General features: G+C 51.5%; 6 protein-coding genes across 6 annotated transcripts; 4 read left to right on the forward strand and 2 right to left on the reverse strand.

Annotated features, from left to right (window-relative positions):
• Positions 1-725: 725 nt before the first annotated feature.
• On the forward strand, positions 726-3,086 carry MRS44_002092 (uncharacterized protein; the record flags this gene model as incomplete). Its single annotated transcript, XM_065622681.1, has 3 exons — positions 726-889; positions 940-1,381; positions 1,524-3,086. The coding sequence occupies 3 exons, from the start codon at positions 726-728 to the stop codon at positions 3,084-3,086; spliced, it is 2,169 nt and encodes a 722-aa protein (XP_065478753.1).
• Positions 3,087-4,248: 1,162 nt separating this feature from the next.
• Positions 4,249-8,085, forward strand: MRS44_002093 (uncharacterized protein; the record flags this gene model as incomplete). Its single annotated transcript, XM_065622682.1, has 7 exons — positions 4,249-4,551; positions 4,606-6,753; positions 6,799-6,967; positions 7,018-7,439; positions 7,488-7,656; positions 7,704-7,829; positions 7,880-8,085. 7 exons carry the CDS (start codon positions 4,249-4,251, stop codon positions 8,083-8,085), a joined length of 3,543 nt encoding a protein of 1,180 aa, XP_065478754.1.
• A 96-nt stretch (positions 8,086-8,181) lies between these two features.
• Positions 8,182-9,777, reverse strand: MRS44_002094 (uncharacterized protein; the record flags this gene model as incomplete). Its single annotated transcript, XM_065622683.1, has 1 exon — positions 8,182-9,777. The coding sequence occupies one exon, from the start codon at positions 9,775-9,777 to the stop codon at positions 8,182-8,184; it is 1,596 nt and encodes a 531-aa protein (XP_065478755.1).
• A 571-nt stretch (positions 9,778-10,348) lies between these two features.
• Positions 10,349-13,183, forward strand: MRS44_002095 (uncharacterized protein; the record flags this gene model as incomplete). The annotated part of the gene is made up of 5 exons (XM_046278932.2): positions 10,349-10,611; positions 10,670-10,776; positions 10,832-11,240; positions 11,290-11,516; positions 11,571-13,183. The coding sequence occupies 5 exons, from the start codon at positions 10,349-10,351 to the stop codon at positions 13,181-13,183; spliced, it is 2,619 nt and encodes an 872-aa protein (XP_046126655.2).
• Positions 13,184-13,413: 230 nt separating this feature from the next.
• Positions 13,414-16,312, reverse strand: MRS44_002096 (uncharacterized protein; the record flags this gene model as incomplete). The annotated part of the gene is made up of 7 exons (XM_065622684.1): positions 13,414-13,877; positions 13,936-14,120; positions 14,425-15,178; positions 15,256-15,501; positions 15,688-15,712; positions 15,773-16,244; positions 16,299-16,312. 7 exons carry the CDS (start codon positions 16,310-16,312, stop codon positions 13,414-13,416), a joined length of 2,160 nt encoding a protein of 719 aa, XP_065478756.1.
• A 1,005-nt stretch (positions 16,313-17,317) lies between these two features.
• MRS44_002097 (uncharacterized protein) lies at positions 17,318-19,021 on the forward strand (the record flags this gene model as incomplete). Its single annotated transcript, XM_065622685.1, has 1 exon — positions 17,318-19,021. The coding sequence occupies one exon, from the start codon at positions 17,318-17,320 to the stop codon at positions 19,019-19,021; it is 1,704 nt and encodes a 567-aa protein (XP_065478757.1).
• Between the last annotated feature and the right edge of the window lie 37 nt (positions 19,022-19,058).

Below are 19,058 nucleotides of genomic sequence, written 5' to 3' on the forward strand. Positions count from 1 at the left end.
GTCGTTGCGGGCACGCTACCGAAGAAGGACCGATCTAGGAGTGGTTAAGGAGCACGAGAGAACTCCGAATCAGGAAGAAAGAGACTTGATCCTTCATCCTTCAAACCCAAATTCAAGGCGATAGCTTCAGTGGGTTAGCTGCATTCAGATGCCGGAACTCGATACGAGGTGGTATGGAGTTGAACTGGATGCTCATATGATTTGTGACTGAACTCCCACGAATGCCATCTCGGCCGCTCTGTTATCACCGACAAACGCTTCTTGTCAAAGGGGACTAAGTGATCAACTAGTAATCTTTGGCTTCTCCTCTAAGTGGGGATACTTTATTGATAGTCTAGAGGGTTCTGATCTGAATGTCTCGGCCCGGCCTACCATGTCACGCAAGGGTGCTACCTTTGCAAGACATCTTGGAGGAATGTGTAGGATTCAACAGGACTACTAGGCGATGCTAACCTGGTACTTTCAAGCTCGCTTAAAAGCTGAACAGAGTGGTCGGAATAGGTAGGTAAGGGATTTCTTTATCCGGGCTTGTCAAGGTGCCATATGTTGAAAAGGATACCGGCAGTCTGTGTCAGCAGGTCTCTCATAAGTTATATAACCCTCTGAGCACTTAAGTAACTTGCTCCTTCATTCTCATCACATCTCTTTACTCCCCTGCATCTTCAAGTTACTAGCCAAGACATCCTCTCATCAAGGAAGAGAACTAGTCAGTTCAGGCTGACACCATGCGTCTCCAAACCGTTGTCTGGGGCAGCGCAGCCTTGCTCCTTTCGAGCACAGGTCTCTCTACGGCTGGCACGTCTGATTGCCCCAACGGGTTCCAGGTTATTGAGCTTCAGCCTTATGAGGTCATTTGTGATAGAACCACCTCGGCTTCCACTCGCACGAGGTAACTTGTCCTACCAATGCTGAACCAGGAAGAAGTTAACCTGTCTCTAGGACTTATACTGTTCCATTCGAACCTCTGGGTACCAACCCTCCCGATCAAAATGGCACTCCTGGGCTGCCTAATGATCCTGGGAAGCCTCAGATCCCAGGTCAATCCGGGACTCCAGCGAACCCCAACCCGCCTGTTCAGCCAAATCCCCCAGGGCAACCTCGGGTACCAGGTCAATCCATTGTTCCTGGCCATCCCGGAAGTCCCAATGAGCCGCAATCTCCCCCTGGTGTTGTCACCATCACCATTACTGGCATACCTCCCCCGCTGAAGACTGAGGGTATCCCTCCGCCGAGAGCGGGTTTCCGGACCATTACTAAATACGTATTCCCTCCCCCAGTCCTTGGAATTACCACGTCCTTCGTGATAGGCTCAACTTTTGGAACAACGACCGTTTCGCCAGTTTCCAGCTGTTCAGGCTTCGACTGTATTCATACCATCGTGGTAACTGTCCCGGGACCTATCCCCAGTCTCATTACCAGAACCACAACGACCCCACGAGCGCCAGGCATAAGCACGGTTGTAGTTACAGGTCCTTCCCCTTTGGATCTTTTGAATACAAGATTTATAATGACCACTGTCCCAGGAACTACTCCTGGAACCATCACTATCCCCCCAGCTTCGAATTGCGAGACCTCATGTGGTCACGACTGTCCCCACAACGCCACCCAACACTGCCATCACATTGACTGAGGTTTGCACGGCTACAACCTCCTGCGAGCCCATTACCATTACGCCTCCGGTCGATTGTGTGCGTCCTTGTACGACAACTGTCATTACCTACCCTCCTAGGACATTGTCCTTCACTACGACGCCGCCTGATGTTATCACGACAATCACGGGGACTTGCACTAGCACTGGCTCTTGCGAGCCCGTCATTACTATTCCGCCTGCGAAAAACTGCAAGCACCCATGCACAACGACGGTCATTACCTACCCTCCCAATACACCATCCCTCACGACTACACCTCCTGATGTCATCATAACTATTACAGAGCCTTGTACGAGTACTGGGACCTGCGAGCCTGTGGTTACTGTGCCACCCCCCAGTGATTGCACTCGCCCCTGCACAACCAAAGTTAAAGTCCGTCCTTCTACCTCAGTGTCTCTCACAACTACGCCTCCTCCTGACGTCATCACCACTATCACTGAGCCATGTCCCAGTACCGGAACCTGCGAGCCTGTGGTCACGGTACCGCCCCCCAGTGATTGCACTCGCCCCTGTACAACATCGGTGTTTGTCCGTCGCTCGACCAGCTCATCAGAGCCTCCCTCTACCACTATAGACGGATCTTCGTTGACGGAACAGCCGTCTACGACACCAGAGACATCCTCAACACAAGGCCCTACTACATCCGAAGAGTCCACAACCACTGATGAGACTACCACGCCGGCAGAGTCAACCACATCTGCCAAATCCACAACCACCACGGCACCAACCACAACGGATGCACCCACAACCACTGAGGAATCTACAACTTCCGATGCCCCATCAACAACAACATCGGAAACCCCGCCCTGCACGCCAGGCCTCGAATGGGCGTTCTATAACTTTGAACAGGCCCCCGACGGGGAAACCAACCCTGGTCATATCCCATATCATCCTACTGAGCAGACCACAACCTGGTCGCAGCAAACATTCCAGATTGGCACTTCTCTTAGCGGGCAATCCCCAGGATCAAGGGGAACAGCCACAACTGTTGGCATACCGAGCCAGGATCAAACCTTTACTGTCTACGGCACAGATACTGGCACAAATGCCCAGTACAACATCGTGCAGCACATTGGTTATTTCCACCCCAACAAGGTTGGCACATACACGTTCAATCTCCCAGGTGATCAGCTAGACGATGTCGTGTACACTTGGATCGGAGATCCAGCGAGGTCGGGATACAATAACGGCAATGCCTACTACATCGCCGATTACTACGCACCTACTTCGAGGTCCTTCACATTCGATGTCCAGAATGCCGGAGACTACATCCCGTTCAGGTTGTCGTGGGTCAATGCTCAGCAGGGTGGTGGCTTTGGCTTTTCCGTTGAGGATCCCGATGGCAATGTTATCCTGTCTGACAGTACTCCAACCACTGATGGACAATTCGTCAACGGATGTGCTGACTCTGTCGATGCCCCTCCTTTTGACTTTTGATCGAGTTAGGGTGTTATGTTTGCAGTAATCGCATATTCGCATGTGTTTGGTTGAACGGCTATTCTATGTCCTTGCACCTCCTATGTCATCTTTTTTGTGCTCATTCTTTTATCAACTTCATGGTTTTATTGCTGCCGGGTAGTTCGGGGATGATGTAGAGATAACACTCTAATCAACCTGCCTCTATTTGACCTAATTGAGCTCTTGTTCTTTGAATCTCAGTGCTGGGAGTCGCAGTCCTTAGCTTTCCATAGCCAAGGAGGAGTCTGTTACCAACTCCCATCTTTGGGGCACTGGGAGTGTCACTTGAGGTCAGGATGCCACTTCATCCTGGAAAAAGATGAGCTTATCATTGGCAAACAGCATCTGGTCTCTTAATCCCAACACGCCCTGCGACAATCCCTTCGCTGTCTCGTTTTGGTAAAACGAAAGCAAACTAAACAGCTCTAGTGACTGAGCCTTGATTGTGAGTGTCCTGGGTTTTGTGAGGTCTTAGATGCCCAATGCCACAAGATCCACCATCCCTACCCAGAAGCGTTACCATTGTCTCATGTCCATGTGCAGCAGCCTAGTGGTAAGCTCATCTTTCCCAGTCATATATACACGTAAAACCTATTAATGAATATTCTCATGGCTTGTTTGATCTTCTGGCTTAGTTAACCCATCAAGAGCCGGGCTTCGTCTATAATAAAGAACACATGGTCAATACATCCTAGCATCATATCCCAATGCCAACACAGTGGCCTTTTTTTTTTTTTTTTTTTTAACTTTCTGCTGCCTGCAGGAGAAGACTTCACGGTTTCTTCATCAAATGTTCAAACCGCCAGACGTATAGCTGTCCACCCATCACCATTCTTAGTTGTACGATGTAGCATCGTCCTGTCACGCTTACCCTGCAGACTGATAAGCAAAGGTGGGGGCAGAAGACTAAATATAAATAAGTTAGCCAATAAAATACCCTTGTCCTTACTCCCCTGACGCGAGACAGGGATGCTGGTCAAAGCTGAATGTGTCGCGGGCTGTATTGTGTGGCTATGTTATCAGGCAACAAGGCTGTGTCGCTGTTTCATCACCTCGGCGGTAAAGTCATTATCTCCACCTCTCACATATTAAGGCTCTGAGCCTGTTGTTCCTGGATGCTTCGGTTCTCTCACAAGTCACCATGGCGACACAAGCCGGCATGGAGAGCCAAGAACCCCAGCTTGAACAGTGGATCCGGCCCTCTGACAGTCGGCTCGTCCCTTTGGTGCTCCAGACTGCCGAGGATCCACGACTTCTACCTCCCACGTCGAGATGGACTCGAATCCGAGGACCGCGGTCCCGAGTCCACTCAGTCCTCCGAGTCTCCTACTGGATAGGATCGTCCATCTTCGAGCCAGGCAAGCTGACACCGCGCTACACGTTACAATCAACTTTTCTAGCGGCCTTGAAACTTGGCGTTGCCTGGCCTCTGCTTTGCATCTTGGTAATGCAATGCACGCCTCTCTAGATGAAAGCTCACTGACTGAAGCCATGATAGACCGCTGGGGTCGAGGGATTCTGGCCAGACGTCAAATCAGAAAACTTCATCAATCCCGACACGCGGTATGACCCTGTCCTCTGCCCACCATTAGCAGCTAGTACACCCAGCCTGGACCAGAGTCCGCAGAGACAAGGAGCAGGTCCAACTCGACAGTCATATCTAGACGACATCAGATTGACCCCGACGGCTCCAACCCAAACTCCCAGATTACACGGAGCCGCGACTGTGCGACTTGGTAACAGCAATGCTGCTGCATCGACTCATCTCCGCCCACGATATCTATGCTTTGTTCAAAACTTCGACAAGGGCAGCTTTAAGACAATCAAGGTGTCGGATTACATTTGGGAAAATGGGGATGACGTTGATTTGGAGTTTGTCTTCGTGTCGTACACTCGAATGCAGTTCAGAGTCGCCACGGATGAGGAGATATCCCAGTTCAACTACCCAAATGAAGAAGCGAGGGAAGCCAACAGACAACTCGCCCAGAGAGACCGACAGGCCCTCATAAACTATGGCATCGATGCAGCGAGACGAGCTGGGAAGAGGGCGTTCTGGCTCGACTTTGAGTGTGTCCGGAACGACGATGGTATTGCGAGAGCAACCAGCGATAGCGACGACGTCTACCGCATCTGCGATATCGTTCGTGCCGCACACTCCATGATCATTGTAATCGGACCTTCAGCTTCCGACAAGATAACGGCTATGCTTGCAAAGAAAGAAACCCCAGCTTTTACTCGCGAAAACGTTACACCTTGGTTGCGACAATGGGGCTCACGTCTGTGGACTCTACCCGAGCTTCTCCTCTGCCCAGGCGAGCACAGGATCAAGCTGTACGTGGCTGGAGAATCCTCTGAGCCCAAGGCCTTGGCGAAGCGCAACTTTGCAGAGAGAGCTTGGGATGATGCTGTAGCGGTGAAGGAGCTGGTCGACCACTTCGAGAACACAGCTACTCTCAAACACGACCACCTCATAGAAGCTGCCCTCGCATGCTTTTCCCGGAGGCAGACAGACCAGTTCAGCCAGGGAGACATTGCCTATGCCATCATGGGTCTTTTCCCCAGTAGCAGTCGACCATCAATCAACAAGAAAGACGCGGGATTTCAGGCCTTTGCCAAGCTCTGCCTTGCCAACAAGAGCGACGCATGTCTCGTGCAGCTGATATCTCTGGCTCCGCAGCCTGGTGCTCCATGGCACGACATGGCAGACCACTGGGGAGCAAAGCTGCGTGATATAAGCCCAACCTGCAGAGTCTCCGAGGTCCTGGGGCCGACAACGATCCGACTGGATGGAGTGCACGGCGCAACAATTCACTGGGACAACCTAGACCCCGAGCCTCTGTTTGACAACGAGACATCAAAATACCGTTCGGGTGCCTTTGCTATGGGGATCACTTGGTCGGCAATGCTTACAAGGGTTGCTTATATTTTCCTCGTTATTTTGTGGTTTGTGGAGGGACCGGACCATTTCGACGAGGTGACGCCCTTGATTGCCTGGGTGAACCACATCGCTGGCGCTTTCGCCCTCTGTGCGCCAATCTTACTTTTGTCTTCCCGAGGTGCTTGGAAAAACACGGTTAAGCCACGCCTGATCGGAATCGAAGGAAGGGCGAATGCTGCAAGCTTGGAGAAGCAACTCTGGGGGTTCAATCACGGGAGACTTCAGGATATCACCCCTCAGTCGTACACAGACACTGACGACAGTGGTCTTTCCCGAGTAACCCCAAAGACTGATGGCGACTTTTCATTCTCACTGGTCGATACTCAGATGATGACCCTGACGCACTTTCGCTGTCAGCTACCTCCAGTTGCCATGTTCATCTGCGGCGAGGAGGACGGCGGAACGCAACGTGCTCTGCTCTGTTCGTATGATTGGAGACAGAAGACCTTCCAGCGCCAGACGACCTTCCGGCGCCAGACTGGAGGCCGGAGGAGTCTTGACCAAATGCATTGCATGGATGGAATTCGATTTGCTCTGCCTCTGCCGTCCAAGAAAGTACCTCCGGAGAGCGCTATCAATACTATCCAGTCGGCGTCGCAGACCGATCTCGAGGCAAATTCAGCCGATCCTGAAGGGGCAGACGAGGAAATACTCCAAGACAGGTCCCGCATGTGGATCGCAGAAGTCATCTTTTTCATTATTTGCATTGTAAGTTCCATCGAGAACTTGACCCGCGTTTGCTAATAAGTCTAGATTGCTGTCAATATGGATGGATCATCAGGTCACTTCCTAAATCTTGAAGTCCACCCGACCTACGGATTGACCTACACTGCTTCATTTCTTATAGTCCAGCCCCTGGCTTACCTTGTTCTAACACGGGTGTCTCTGGCCCGCGCTTTCCGGTATATTGTCATGTTCAAATGTAAAGACTGTCTCCCCCTCTCATGACGAGCTCGAGCTGACTGTCTCTAGGGTTCCTACCGCTACCACCCCCCCAATATCACTACGAGACCTCCCCATCCACAATAACCATGTTTCTCTTTCTCGCGGGCTCAGTGGACGGCTTCCTCCTCTCGGCATTTGTCATACTTACCTGGTCGTGGTATAGCCTGAGGGAAATGCCTCTGCGCCTTCTAGTCTGGGCCCTTGTAGGCCGCAATGTTATTTTCCTCCTTGGATGCATTGGGAAGCATCTTCAAGAGCACGTGTCCTTTGGAATTGTGCTAGCATCTTCCGCGGTATGTCTTATCCTGCCACTGATTCCATTGGACCTTGTTGGGCGTCCGCTCGAGGTTTCTTGGCTTGCTCCCCACCAGAAGGCATGGCTTGCTCGACGTGCGGCATCCCACAAGCTTGATTCGTGCACTCAAGATGGAACGCGTTCTCATCGATGGGTATGTATCAGTCCCGACGGACAAAGCCTGGTTGCTAATTACGGGCAGACGCATGTCGTCAGTTGCTGTCGGCCGTTGATTTTCTTTGGCCTCTCTCTCCTGGCTTCTCTGGGAGAACAGGATGCAATTGGAGAGTCGCAGGCTTTTGACGAAGTACCCATGCTCTTGGTCTTGGTGATTGTTGGCCTTTCCATGTCGATGGATGTATCAGTATCCTGTAAGTGGCAATAACATTTAGCTGCTGCATCTACTGACGGCACATAGTCGCGGCAATGAGCATGTGCTCGGTTATTCCTCCGATTGTGTCCATACTCGGCCAGTCAATAAGTGAAAGTCATGCCGGTTTTGCGGTTCGCATCTTGACCAGACTCAATGAGGTCGTCCTGCCGCGTAGGTGTCCCTCTAATGCAGAAAAAGGTCATGCACACTTGGCTAATCAGGGGCGGCAGTTCTTTGGTCTTCGATTGTACGCCAGACTTCAACCTGGCCCGAGGCCATTGGGGTTCTCTTGGCCTCGTTTGTAGGCTTAAGCGCTGGGAACATGATTTTATATCATTTCCAACCGATAGCGAGTCTGATGTGCTGCATCATTGGCCTTGCCGCTAAGGTTACACTCTGGGGATTGTGGTGGATGATGAGCATGTAAAAGTCTGAGAGCATGACGTATATGTATGAACAATAGGTAAAATCTACGTAGTTCAATATTGGAGGGATGCGATGCAGTCCGAATGAACTCCTACCCTCACTGAGCCGTCAGAGACTTGACCTGAGTAACCTTTTCAACATGTGCGCTGTCCTCATCGTTCATCTCATGGACACCAAAAGCGTCCCCTAGCTTTCCCTTCTCTTCTGGGCCATCAAGATCCACGCCGTCTCCAAACACCTCCTGAACCTTTTCCAAAGTAAAGCCCTTCGTCTCGGGGTAGAAGAACCAGAAGACGAGCACTTCTACCAGCAGCCAAACCACATAAACGAGGTAATACTTCCATCCCAAGTCGTCCATTCCAACGGGGTTAACAAATTGGTTGAAGAACAAGGCAGCCTTGTTCGCGAACAGTAGGATACTCAGACCCATCGCTCGAAGCCTGAAGGGCAAGATCTCGGTGGGATATGCGAACAGTAGTGGGTTTAGACACATGTTGAAGGACGCGTAGTAGATGAAGATAAAAGCAAGCGCTGACTTGCTCGCTGCCTTTGAGCCATTCTCGTTGTATACGGCAATGCTCGCCGTGAGAGCAGAGAAGGTCACAAACATGGCCACACCACCACCAACAAACATCGTTCGACGGCCAACCTTGGTAGACAGAACGGCGGCGAATAGTGCAGTGGCATAGTTGACAGTGCTGATTGTACCGGTCAGCATGGTTTGGTCATGCTGAGTTACAATGCCGATGCTGGTTAAAATCTTGGTGAGGTAGTACGACACAAGGCCGTTGCCACTCCACTGCCCAAAAACAGCCAGAGTGATAAGAAGGAACAGTCGCTTCCGATTGCCTGGTGTAGCGATGAAGAGCTTCAAACCCTGTTCCTTGACAGCTCGTTCAGCTTTGAGAGTCTCGTTCATTTCCCAAAACTCAGCCTGCACGAGAGGATCATTCCAATCTCCGTTTCCGTGGTTCTTAACCAGGATCTTATATGCCTCTTCGCCACGATCTTTGTATACCAGCCATCGAGGGGATTCATCGAGAAACCAGATGAAGGTAATCTGAATGAGGGCAGGTCCCGCTTGGAGAAGGGTCGGAAGACGCCATGCCCAGGCACTCTGGATGCGGTAGCTTCCAAAGGCAACCCAGCCTGCCAGGAGAGCGCCCAAGTAGAAACTCGTATTGTATAGGGAGCTGAACAAGACTCGATGTCGTGGATGGGCGAGTTCCGAGATGAGGACTGGGCCGGCTGCGAGGGCGAGTGTGATACCGAATCCGACGACTATCCTTCCACCGAGGAAGAGACCAATGCTGGAGCTGGCGGTTTGCATGATGACACCGAGGATCATTATGAGACTTCCGATTATGATAGACTGGCGACGACCGAAACGATCTGAGATAAAGGCGGATAACGGGGTGGAAAGAATCGCGCCGAGGGGATAAGACGCGCTGGTGATGCCCAGGAGCGCACCCTTTGGCGAGCCGAATTGTTCCTTCCAAGCTTCAACGCCTTGAAGACCGGTAAGGAGACTCGAATCATAACCGTTGGTTGCGCAAACGACGAGACAGGCGGGAGCGAGAATGGAATAGAGGTTGATAAGCGATGGGGTGAGTGCAAAAGGAGAAGTGTGGTCCTGAGCTAGAATCTCGGCCACACTCCGGGCAGGACGACCTGTGGGAATGTTGGAGGTCATTTTGGGCCGATGCCAATTGAACGTGTGTCTGATAGAAGAGGAGGTTAGGATGTGGTTGCTGAGGATCAAAGGATCTGAGGACGTAGGCGAGAATTGCCTTTATAGTTTTGAACCACGTTCATCCTACACCACCACTCCGGCCTTGGACTTGATGGTCTCTAAACATGAACTGACTCTTGATGGTCGAGAATCTCTAGCGCGGATTGGAGAGTCCCGTGGTCGTCCCCGGATTGACAGGAGAGAGAACCTGGGGCCCCAGAAAATGGCTCGGTGGTAACCCTATGTTCCAAAGCGGTTAGGGGTGAGTTGTGTTCGCGCGGAGAGACGGACCAGGTCCGACGCGCCATCTTAGTCGCCGCATGAGCGGAGTCAGGTCCGTGTCTCCCCGTTCAGAAAGGTCTTGGCAATTGTGTCACAAGGGGTGCCATGACCAGATTGGGTCGACGGTCATCTAGGTCTTAAAGACGGCTGGTATTCTCTTTTTGGTCTGGAGTACTGTTCAAGAGCTGACAACGCTTGAGCCATCTCTCAGCTCAGTTCCATTCCGTCTTCACCCACTTTGGACATCACCATGACCGTCATCAAATTACAGCCTGGGGCAGCTCTTAGCCTGGTCAACGGCAATGACACAAATCATGCCAAGGCTTGGGCACGAGAGAAACTGTCACAGATGACCCTTGAGGAAAAGGTCATGCTGCTTTCTGGAGAAGATCTTTGGAGAACACACCCCATTCCTCGCCTGGGGATTTCCCGCATCAAGACCTCTGATGGGCCTGTGGGTGTCCGCGGTGGCATTTTCACTGATGGAGTGAGTGCGGCTTCAGCACCAACAGGGTAAGAATCGTACTCTCTATGGACATCATGACAGTCACTAACGAATCGACTTTTGCAGTGTCTCGTTGGCTGCTACCTGGGACAAGCAGGTTATCAAGGATGTTTGCCAAGTCCTTATCGCTGAGGCCAAGAGCAAGGAGGTTGATGTCCTGCTTGGCCCTACAGGTAAGTCATCATTTTATCACAATTGCCCATGGCCGCGCTTCTAATCAGCAATCAGTCTGCATTCCGAGGACTCCCCTCGGTGGTCGCAATTTCGAGGCCTACAGCGAGGATCCTTTCTTGACTGGAAAGCTCGCGGCCACATTCATCAATTCCATACAGGAGGCGGGTATCGGAACATGTGTCAAGCACTTCGTTGCGAATGACCAGGAAACCCGTCGGTTCTTCATTGACGAGAAGATTCCCGATCGCGCTCTGCGCGAAATCGCCCTGCAGCCCTTCCAAATTGCCATCCGAGATAGCAACCCATGGAGTGTGATGACAGCTTACAACAAAGTCAACGGCACTTTCTGTTCTGGTCATGAGTTTCTTTTACATGACGTGCTTCGAAAAGAATGGGGTTGGGACGGCCTCGTTATGAGCGATTGGTTTGGCACCAACAGTGTTGTTCCATCTGTTAAAGCAGGGTGAGAGATGTGCCCCAATTGAGTAATAGCAGTGGCTGACAAGTAGTAGTTTGGACCTCGAGATGCCTGGGCCAATCCGAAGGAGAGGCAAACATTTGATCGAGGCTTTTCGTCAAGGATTGGTGGACGCATCATTCATCGACGCGTCAGCTTCACGGGTTCTAGAGCTGCTTTACAAGACGGGAAAAAGCAGCATTCCGGACTGGAAGGAGGGACCAGAAAAGGCCGATGATCTTCCCGAGCACCGGAAGATCCTTCGTCGGGCTGGTGCTGAAGGTATGCTCCCATCTAGAACCTCGACGAGGCAATCTGCTCACAACCTCTCTCCAGGGATCGTTTTGCTTAAGAACTCTACCAATCTTCTCCCGTTATCTGATTTGAACAGCAAAACAATTGCTGTGATCGGCCCCAACGCTGCACGATCAGTTGCCACGGGTGGTGGAAGCTCGAACTTGGCACCTCACTATCGCACGACACCGTATGAGTCCATCAAGACTCAAGTGTTGGAGAAGGCCTCGACAGCCAAAGTTCAGACACATGCAGGCATTCTCACGCATCGCTACATCCCTCTCGTCGATCCCGCTGTGATGAGAAATCCGGAAACAGGAAAGCCTGGCTTCTTGTTATCATTCTATCGGAACATGAGCCATAGCGGCGAGCCCTTCATGGTGGAGAATCGCCCAAGCTCGCATCTGGTCTGTTACGACGGGCTCCCACCCGAGTTGACCACCGGTGAGCGGTACTCCTACAGAGGCAAAACCATCATTGCTCCAAAGACCACGGGATTGCATGAGCTTTCTCTGTCTTCGTGTGGTCCAGGCAAGCTCATCCTGGACGGAAAGGTGCTCATTGACATCGACCGACACTGGTGGTCCCCGAAGTCTGCACTCTTCATGAGCTACGGTTCGCCGGAGGAGCGTGTCAAGATACACATGCAAGCGGGTCAAGAATACGAGCTGGTTCTCGAGTCGATCAGTCGGGAGCCGAAGCCGTACGACCTCGACTTCATGGCAGAACTAGAGCGTGAAGAGGTCCAAGATGGTGGTCGCATAGGGTTTATGGAGAACCCTGGTGATCTCGAAGAGTTCTTCCAAGAAGGAGTCAACATGGCGCGAGACAGCGACATCGCCATCGTGGTGGTGGGTAAGGACCACGAGTGGGAGACTGAGACCAGCGACATGGTGTCGATGGACTTGCCGGGGCGATCGAACGAGTTCATTGCTGCCGTGGCCGAAGCAAACCCCAACACTATCGTCGTGAATCAGACAGGTAGTCCCATCACGATGCCCTGGAGTGAGCAGGTTCCGGCTATCATCCAAGCTTGGTACCAGGGACAAGAGCTAGGAAACTCTCTGGCTGATGTCCTTCTTGGGGCTACCAACCCGAGTGGCAAGCTTCCAATCACTTTCCCGAAGCGACTTGAGGATAATCCCTCGTATGGCAATCATCCTGGAGAAAATGACATCGTTCACTATGGCGAGGGTATCTACGCCGGCTATCGTTTCTACGATCTGCGCAAAATCGATCCCCTCTTCCCCTTCGGTGCAGGCCTCTCTTACACTACGTTCAGGTACAGCAATATTCGACTCAGCGGAGATGTACTTCCCGCCAACGGTGATATTGAGGTCGTAGTGGATGTCACCAACACAGGTGATCGTGACGGCAAGGAAATTGTTCAGTTCTACGTCAACCAAGCCAATCCTCGATTGGGAAGACCAGTTAGAGAGCTCAAAGGCTGGGACAAGGTTATTGTGCGCGTGGGAGAGACAGTCACAGCACGCACGACTCTCGATAAAGTCAGCGTCTCATACTGGGATGATGCAGTCAACAAGTGGGTGATAGAGGGGAACGCCGAGTTCCATGTCACGGCGGCCAAGGATTCTCGAGACAAGGGCGTGACTGCGACGTTCCGCTCCTCCAAGGCATTCCAGTGGATCAACTAATTCATTGCGGCTGTTGGTGTAAAGGTTTGAAAAGTCAATTAGGATAGTAATTGCAATATTTCCCAGTCTCGCGCAACTGTAGGAGACATTTCCGTTGTGAGCCCCGTGACAATTTCTCTTGCCTTCCCTGCCATCTTCCAATCCTTGGGTAGCACGAAATGGAGCGTTTCCCTGCGAAGCAAAAGTGAAATTTGCACTTCGAGAGCAAAAAGACTAGACTCTGATTAGCATCAAGACGGCTTCTGGCTGTTTGAACCACACCTTCGGCAAGTGTTGATAGGATGCAATAGCAACGGCAAAGGTTCATGGAAGATTCCGCTGTAGAGGGTGCACCTGAACGCGCTCCCGATGGCCGTCTGGGCACCAATCTGATCCTCCTCAGACAGTATGCTACCATGTTCACAGTGTAGAGCCCTGTAGATGAATGGGCGGTGGATAATAGACTTGGCAGCGAAATATCGCGCCATGAGGTTTCCACGCAAACGTTCGTGGATCGGCCGTATCTGAGCAATGTCTTGGTCGTCGGTTTGCTGGGCCCCTGAGTATGCAGAAAATTCGAGCCCAGATGGCAAACACATTCGCCATTCTTCGAGCTGACGGTCTAGCTCCTGAATGATAGAGGGAGTTGCTGATAAGAACGCCGTGGGCTTCTCAGCTGATGGCGAATCGTGGCTCGGGTTTTCGCTATTCTGCTCTTGATAGACCATCTAGTAAGCATCTACAGGTCAGACAGTCAATCATCCATGACATACCTCGGCTATACAGGTGGAAGAGAATCCGATTTAGAAGCTTTCTCATGGAGATAAGAGCGAGAAAGAAGAACTGGTATTTAGCGTAATGGGGGTCTGTTCCCGCGCCAGGCATGAGCGGTAACGGTATGCTGCTGGCCAGCTTTCCCAAACCACTAGCTGGGAAGTCGAACTCGGCAAGGATTTGACTGTGAAGCTGTGAGCAGCGCTTTTAGTCCCTCCCAGTTGTCCAAGAATACCTTTCGTGCAGATATGCAATCCAGAATAGTTGGCATTCCCGTGCCCCCAAGGTTCCCTGCCTTCAGCAAATCAGCAGTCAGTCGCGCGGAAAGGGGACTCAGGCTGGCGTACAGAGGGACTAAGATCAAGATGGTGCAACAAGCCCGATGGCTCACTTGCCACGCATCATATACCCTAATTTTAGCAGAATAGAAGACTCTGAGGCACGCAGCCTCGTCAGCAAAGACCTTGCTTGTCCGGATAAGAACATACCCCATCAGTAGTAGACACTCCACGCTGCTCCAGTTTGCGCCTTCCAGATCGCGAAACATCTCGTTTGCCAAATTGAAGAAACCGATACCGACGTCATGTTCAAGGCTTGAGCACCAGTCTTCATGCCCAGAGTAGTAGGCGGCGATAGAACCTATGGCACAGACAAGCAGCACAGTGCATGTGCTATGGTCCTTTGCGAAGTTTATCTGCAAAGCCTTGCTGAGGATGTCGGAATAGAATACGTTCTCGTCCAAGATGAGGCAAGACGGATGGAAGTGCTCAAAGTACGACTTCGTCAAGAGGTGCACATCGGATAAAGACAACCCCGAAAGCCAAGTATGATCTCTTGACAACATCTCGAGGTGGCGGGGCGGTGCCGTTGACTGTGACATCTTAGATCGCTTTATCTCGAGATGCATGGGGTATTGCAAATCAGGCTCGCTCAGTTGGAGGGGAGAGCATGGCCAGGTGAGCAAGTGTTGCGGAGCTGTCGAGTGTCTCTGCGAGAGGGAAAGCTCCTCACGAATCCGGCCCGTGTCAAGGAACGGGGTTGGAGCTGCGTAAAGCTCTCCGCCCCCGAAGTTCATGGGGCTGAAAGTAGCAACCTGGGTACTGGGACTAGAAGCCGGAGCCGGAGCATCGTGGACTGCTCGAGGCATGAAACTTCTGGACTGTCCTTCATTTTGCCGAGCAAGTGTGGTCAAGATGTCCAATTTCTCATCCATGCGTTTCAGTGTCCCTTCCAACTCAGCAACTGAAAGATTCTTTCTAGAGGCGGTATTTGATCAGGTGCCTGTCACATCAAGGGGGTCGGTCAGAATGTTGGCCTACTTTGCAGCAACTGTTTCAACATAGCTGCAGTCCAACCCAAGGCGAGTGCAGCGCCCACAGGATGGCTTATTCTCGTCGCATTTGGTCTTTCGTTTTCGACAAGCATCGCAAGCCTTTCTCGTGTCAACAGATGAGCAACGGCATGAGAGCGGTTGAGGCCGACATTGAGAGCTAATCGTCGGGAAGGGTTACCAGAGCCTTGAGCCTGGCCCGAATGGCCTGTCACTCCCCCCACAACGACATTGGCTCTGTAGGTCGTTATGCGGTGACTAGTCGAAAAACGTTGAGCTGGTCACTTGTTGGGCTTAGGCCTGTCGCACCTAGAGGTCAGTTTGCTGACACATTACCACCCGTGTCATGACGGAAGAAGAAGAGTCAATACGCGCTTCCCCCTTTCTAGCGATGCCATAAAAACTAAACACGTGACCTTACACGTGGTGCGAGCTCCGCAAGCCGACTATAGAAGTACCTAGCATGACTACCTTCAATTGTTGAACTGCCTATACTGCTCCATTACTTCAGCTACAATATCTGAGTAGCTGGCATTCATAATTTCCATTCCATTGCCCCATTTATCTGTGACATAGGCAGCTTTGTGGGACTTTGAACAGGGCATATCCAGCCCGACCTTTCTGCCACCCCGACTCACTATTTTCTCGACCACAGCATCTACATCCTCAACCGTCAGAGCCATATGAAAGTATCCACCTCGTCTATACTGGAGCTCAAAGTTACACTCCTCCTCCGGTGTTGGGTCTTGAAACTGGAAGAGCTCCAAGTCTGTAGGTCCTTCAGGACCAGCACCAAGGAGAGCTAGCCGCATCCACTTGCAACTAGGCGGGTAGATGGTAAAGATGGGGTTATCTGGCCTTTTGGATCGATCCAGTGTCAACGCAGGTATCAAGAGGGTTAGGTTGAAAACATCTGAGTACCACTCAATGGCTTCGTCGAGATTTGGGACAGCGATTGCCACATGGTTCACCCTGAAACTAAAATACTTGGTGAGAAAGACGAATAACAGAAGTAGTAAAGGCAAGACGCACTTATGCTTCGACATCTTTGAGGTGCTAGTAAAGTGTTTGCAGGCGGATTGGCCTTGTCAAGCTTACACAAATGTGCCTACGGTAATTTCGGAGAAGAGTAGGTCAGGTAATGCATGGCTTAAGTATTACAGTTAAATGATGAAGTGAGTAAAGACCTACACCAAGTGCCGCGGTGTCCGTGGTTTCCGCGGGTTTTAGTACCATTACTCTCAACCCCGCAGAAACTTATGCAGATCGCAAATGAAGCTATTGGAAAGAACAGATAACCGCAGTATTCATCCGTATTTTAAGCGTTGCCATTTCTTAGATCAGACTTGACATGATCCTCACATCAGCCAGTAGCCTTTGAGTTACTGAGGCAGTAAAACACAAATAACCATATCAACCAAAACGGGGCGGTCAAGCACCAAAGGTCAGGCAAAATAGTGCGACCCTTCATGCAGATTGATTTCTAGGTAGGGTTGAATGGTGGTGTGAATCATTGGCAAACTATCTATACTTAAACCAGCCTGCTTACACACCCATTTCAGGAGTCCTGGCGTAACTGAGAGGTCCATCACTGGTTATTTGCCCATTATATAGCAGGACGTCTCGAAATAGCATGAGTTGCTACTGGCTGGGTAGTTCCGATACGTCTCAACCGCCCAAATCTTCACCCGTCGTCTCCAAGAGCGTGTTGTGGTTTCGGCGTTTACCTAATCTGGTTCAAGCGGTTGTTGGTCAGCACCACGGCTGAAGGATCAGCTGGAATACTAGGATACAGGCATGAGGTAGAGCTCTATTTAGTGACAAGATGTATGTTGGTCCCATCCTTGCCACCGTCCCATTCCCCAGTGTGCTGTTCAGTATTGATTGGTCGTGCAGACCAACAGCAGCTCGTGCCTAGTTTCGCAAATTGCAGGGGGGCCTGGTTGATCCTTTGAGAGTAATGGAGAAAAGAGGTTCATCCCCCAACCGTAACTTTTTTTCTGCTCCTTACTCAAGCCATCTCACTTTTCGATGCGATGGCAAGGCTCAAGATGATGTTTGTCACTCTTTTCCCCCTTCTTCTCTGGGTGGCTCTGGTAGTCGCCCAGACATCGGACCCTAACACATTCAGAACCAAGCGACTACCCGTGCAGCCTCCTACATTGGACCGATACACCTCACAAGGCTGTTTCAGTGAGCTCCCGAGCCAATTCACCTTCTTTCGGCGGACAAATATGGCCCCAAATTGGTGCTATCGCCAGTGCAAGGGCCGGCAATACAGTGTTATGCTCATAAACGACGACAAGTGCTACTGCTCCGACAAGTATCCAACCGAACGGTCACTGCTCCCTGAAGAACGATGCCTACTACCATGTTCCGGCAAACACCATTGGGTGTGTGGTGGCCCAGGAGCCTACAGTGTCTACAATCTGGGCATCAAGTTGGACGTCGAGCATGAGCCTCTTCCTCCCCCACGGTCTCAGGGCGCCGCCTCAGTAACTGAGCAGCAGCCCAAGCGACTTGCAACTTCTGACCAACTCATCTCTCAGGGATGTTTCAAGCAGCTTCCCAAGGGCGCAGTTCGTACGTCGTTGCGCGCGCGCAGCACAAGTGATTTTCTCAAGTCCTGTACCACCCTTTGTCGGATCAAGAGAAAACCGGTTGCCATGATCCATGGCTCTGAGTGTCACTGCGCCACTACCTACCCACCTACGGCGGCGTTGGTCAACGATGATTCTTGTGGGATCCCATGCCGTGGCAGCACTGATCATGTGTGTGGTGGCCATTCATTTATGTACACTGCGTACCTCACCGGGCTCTCGCAAAAGGTCAAGCATCAGGTTGGGACTGTCGACGGTCCTTCTGAGAAGAGTCCCTTTATGGAGTTGACCTTAGTCCGGATAACATACCACGGCTGCTATAGCTCACGCCCCAGAGAGTTTACCCGACGACCCAAGGGCAGGGAATCAACCAACACTGCTACTAGCTGTCCCCGGTACTGCAGACGCATGGGAAAGCCCGTTGCGTTGATGTACGACCAGAGTTGCTCCTGCTCGGACACATATCCCAAAAGGAGCTCCAGAGTGAAGGACCGGGAATGCGATATCCCATGTCCTGGATATCCGCCACGGGCCTGCGGCGGACACGAGGCTCTTCTTAGCGTTATGAATACGGGGTTGCAGTCTCTCGTCGCCGATGACAAAGAGGATCACGAGTTGCCAAAGCTACCGCTCTATGGTTGTTTCAGTGACACACCAGCGAGTTTTAAGACCATAGACCATAGGTCTTTCAACCGCGAGACTCAGGGAGATTCTTGCACATACGCATGCGCTGCAAGTGGATATCCTGTTGCACTAAGACAGGGTGGCGACTGCCATTGCTCTCGCTCATACCCGCCGCCATCATCACGGGTCAATGAAACGCAGTGCCGGTTTGAATGTCCATTTGATGCCCGTGAGATGTGCGGTGGCCCCCTCATGTACAACGTCTATCGTACGAGGCTAGACTGGGCTGTGGATGATGAACTAGAGGATCTGAGTACTTCTGCAGTGACGAGACCTTGGAAGTGTTCGCATCCGGTTATACAGCAAGTCAAGAAAACCGCCTCGTGGGTTATGAGTGAGGCTATGGTCATCGTCTACCATATCGCATGGGCTTTGTACGAAGTTTTCTGGGAGGTGAAGCGGCTGTTCATCAACATTGTCAGTCCTTTGAGATGGATATGGGATGGGATCAGCGAAGTGTTGGACCTTTGAGATTGAGTGGGAACGGAGACAACACACGCGCGATTTT

The sequence above is a fragment of the Fusarium solani genome (assembly GCF_023522795.1).
Source record: "Fusarium solani strain SB1 chromosome Unknown bctg00000001, whole genome shotgun sequence".
Taxonomy (NCBI): Eukaryota; Fungi; Ascomycota; class Sordariomycetes; order Hypocreales; family Nectriaceae; genus Fusarium; species Fusarium solani.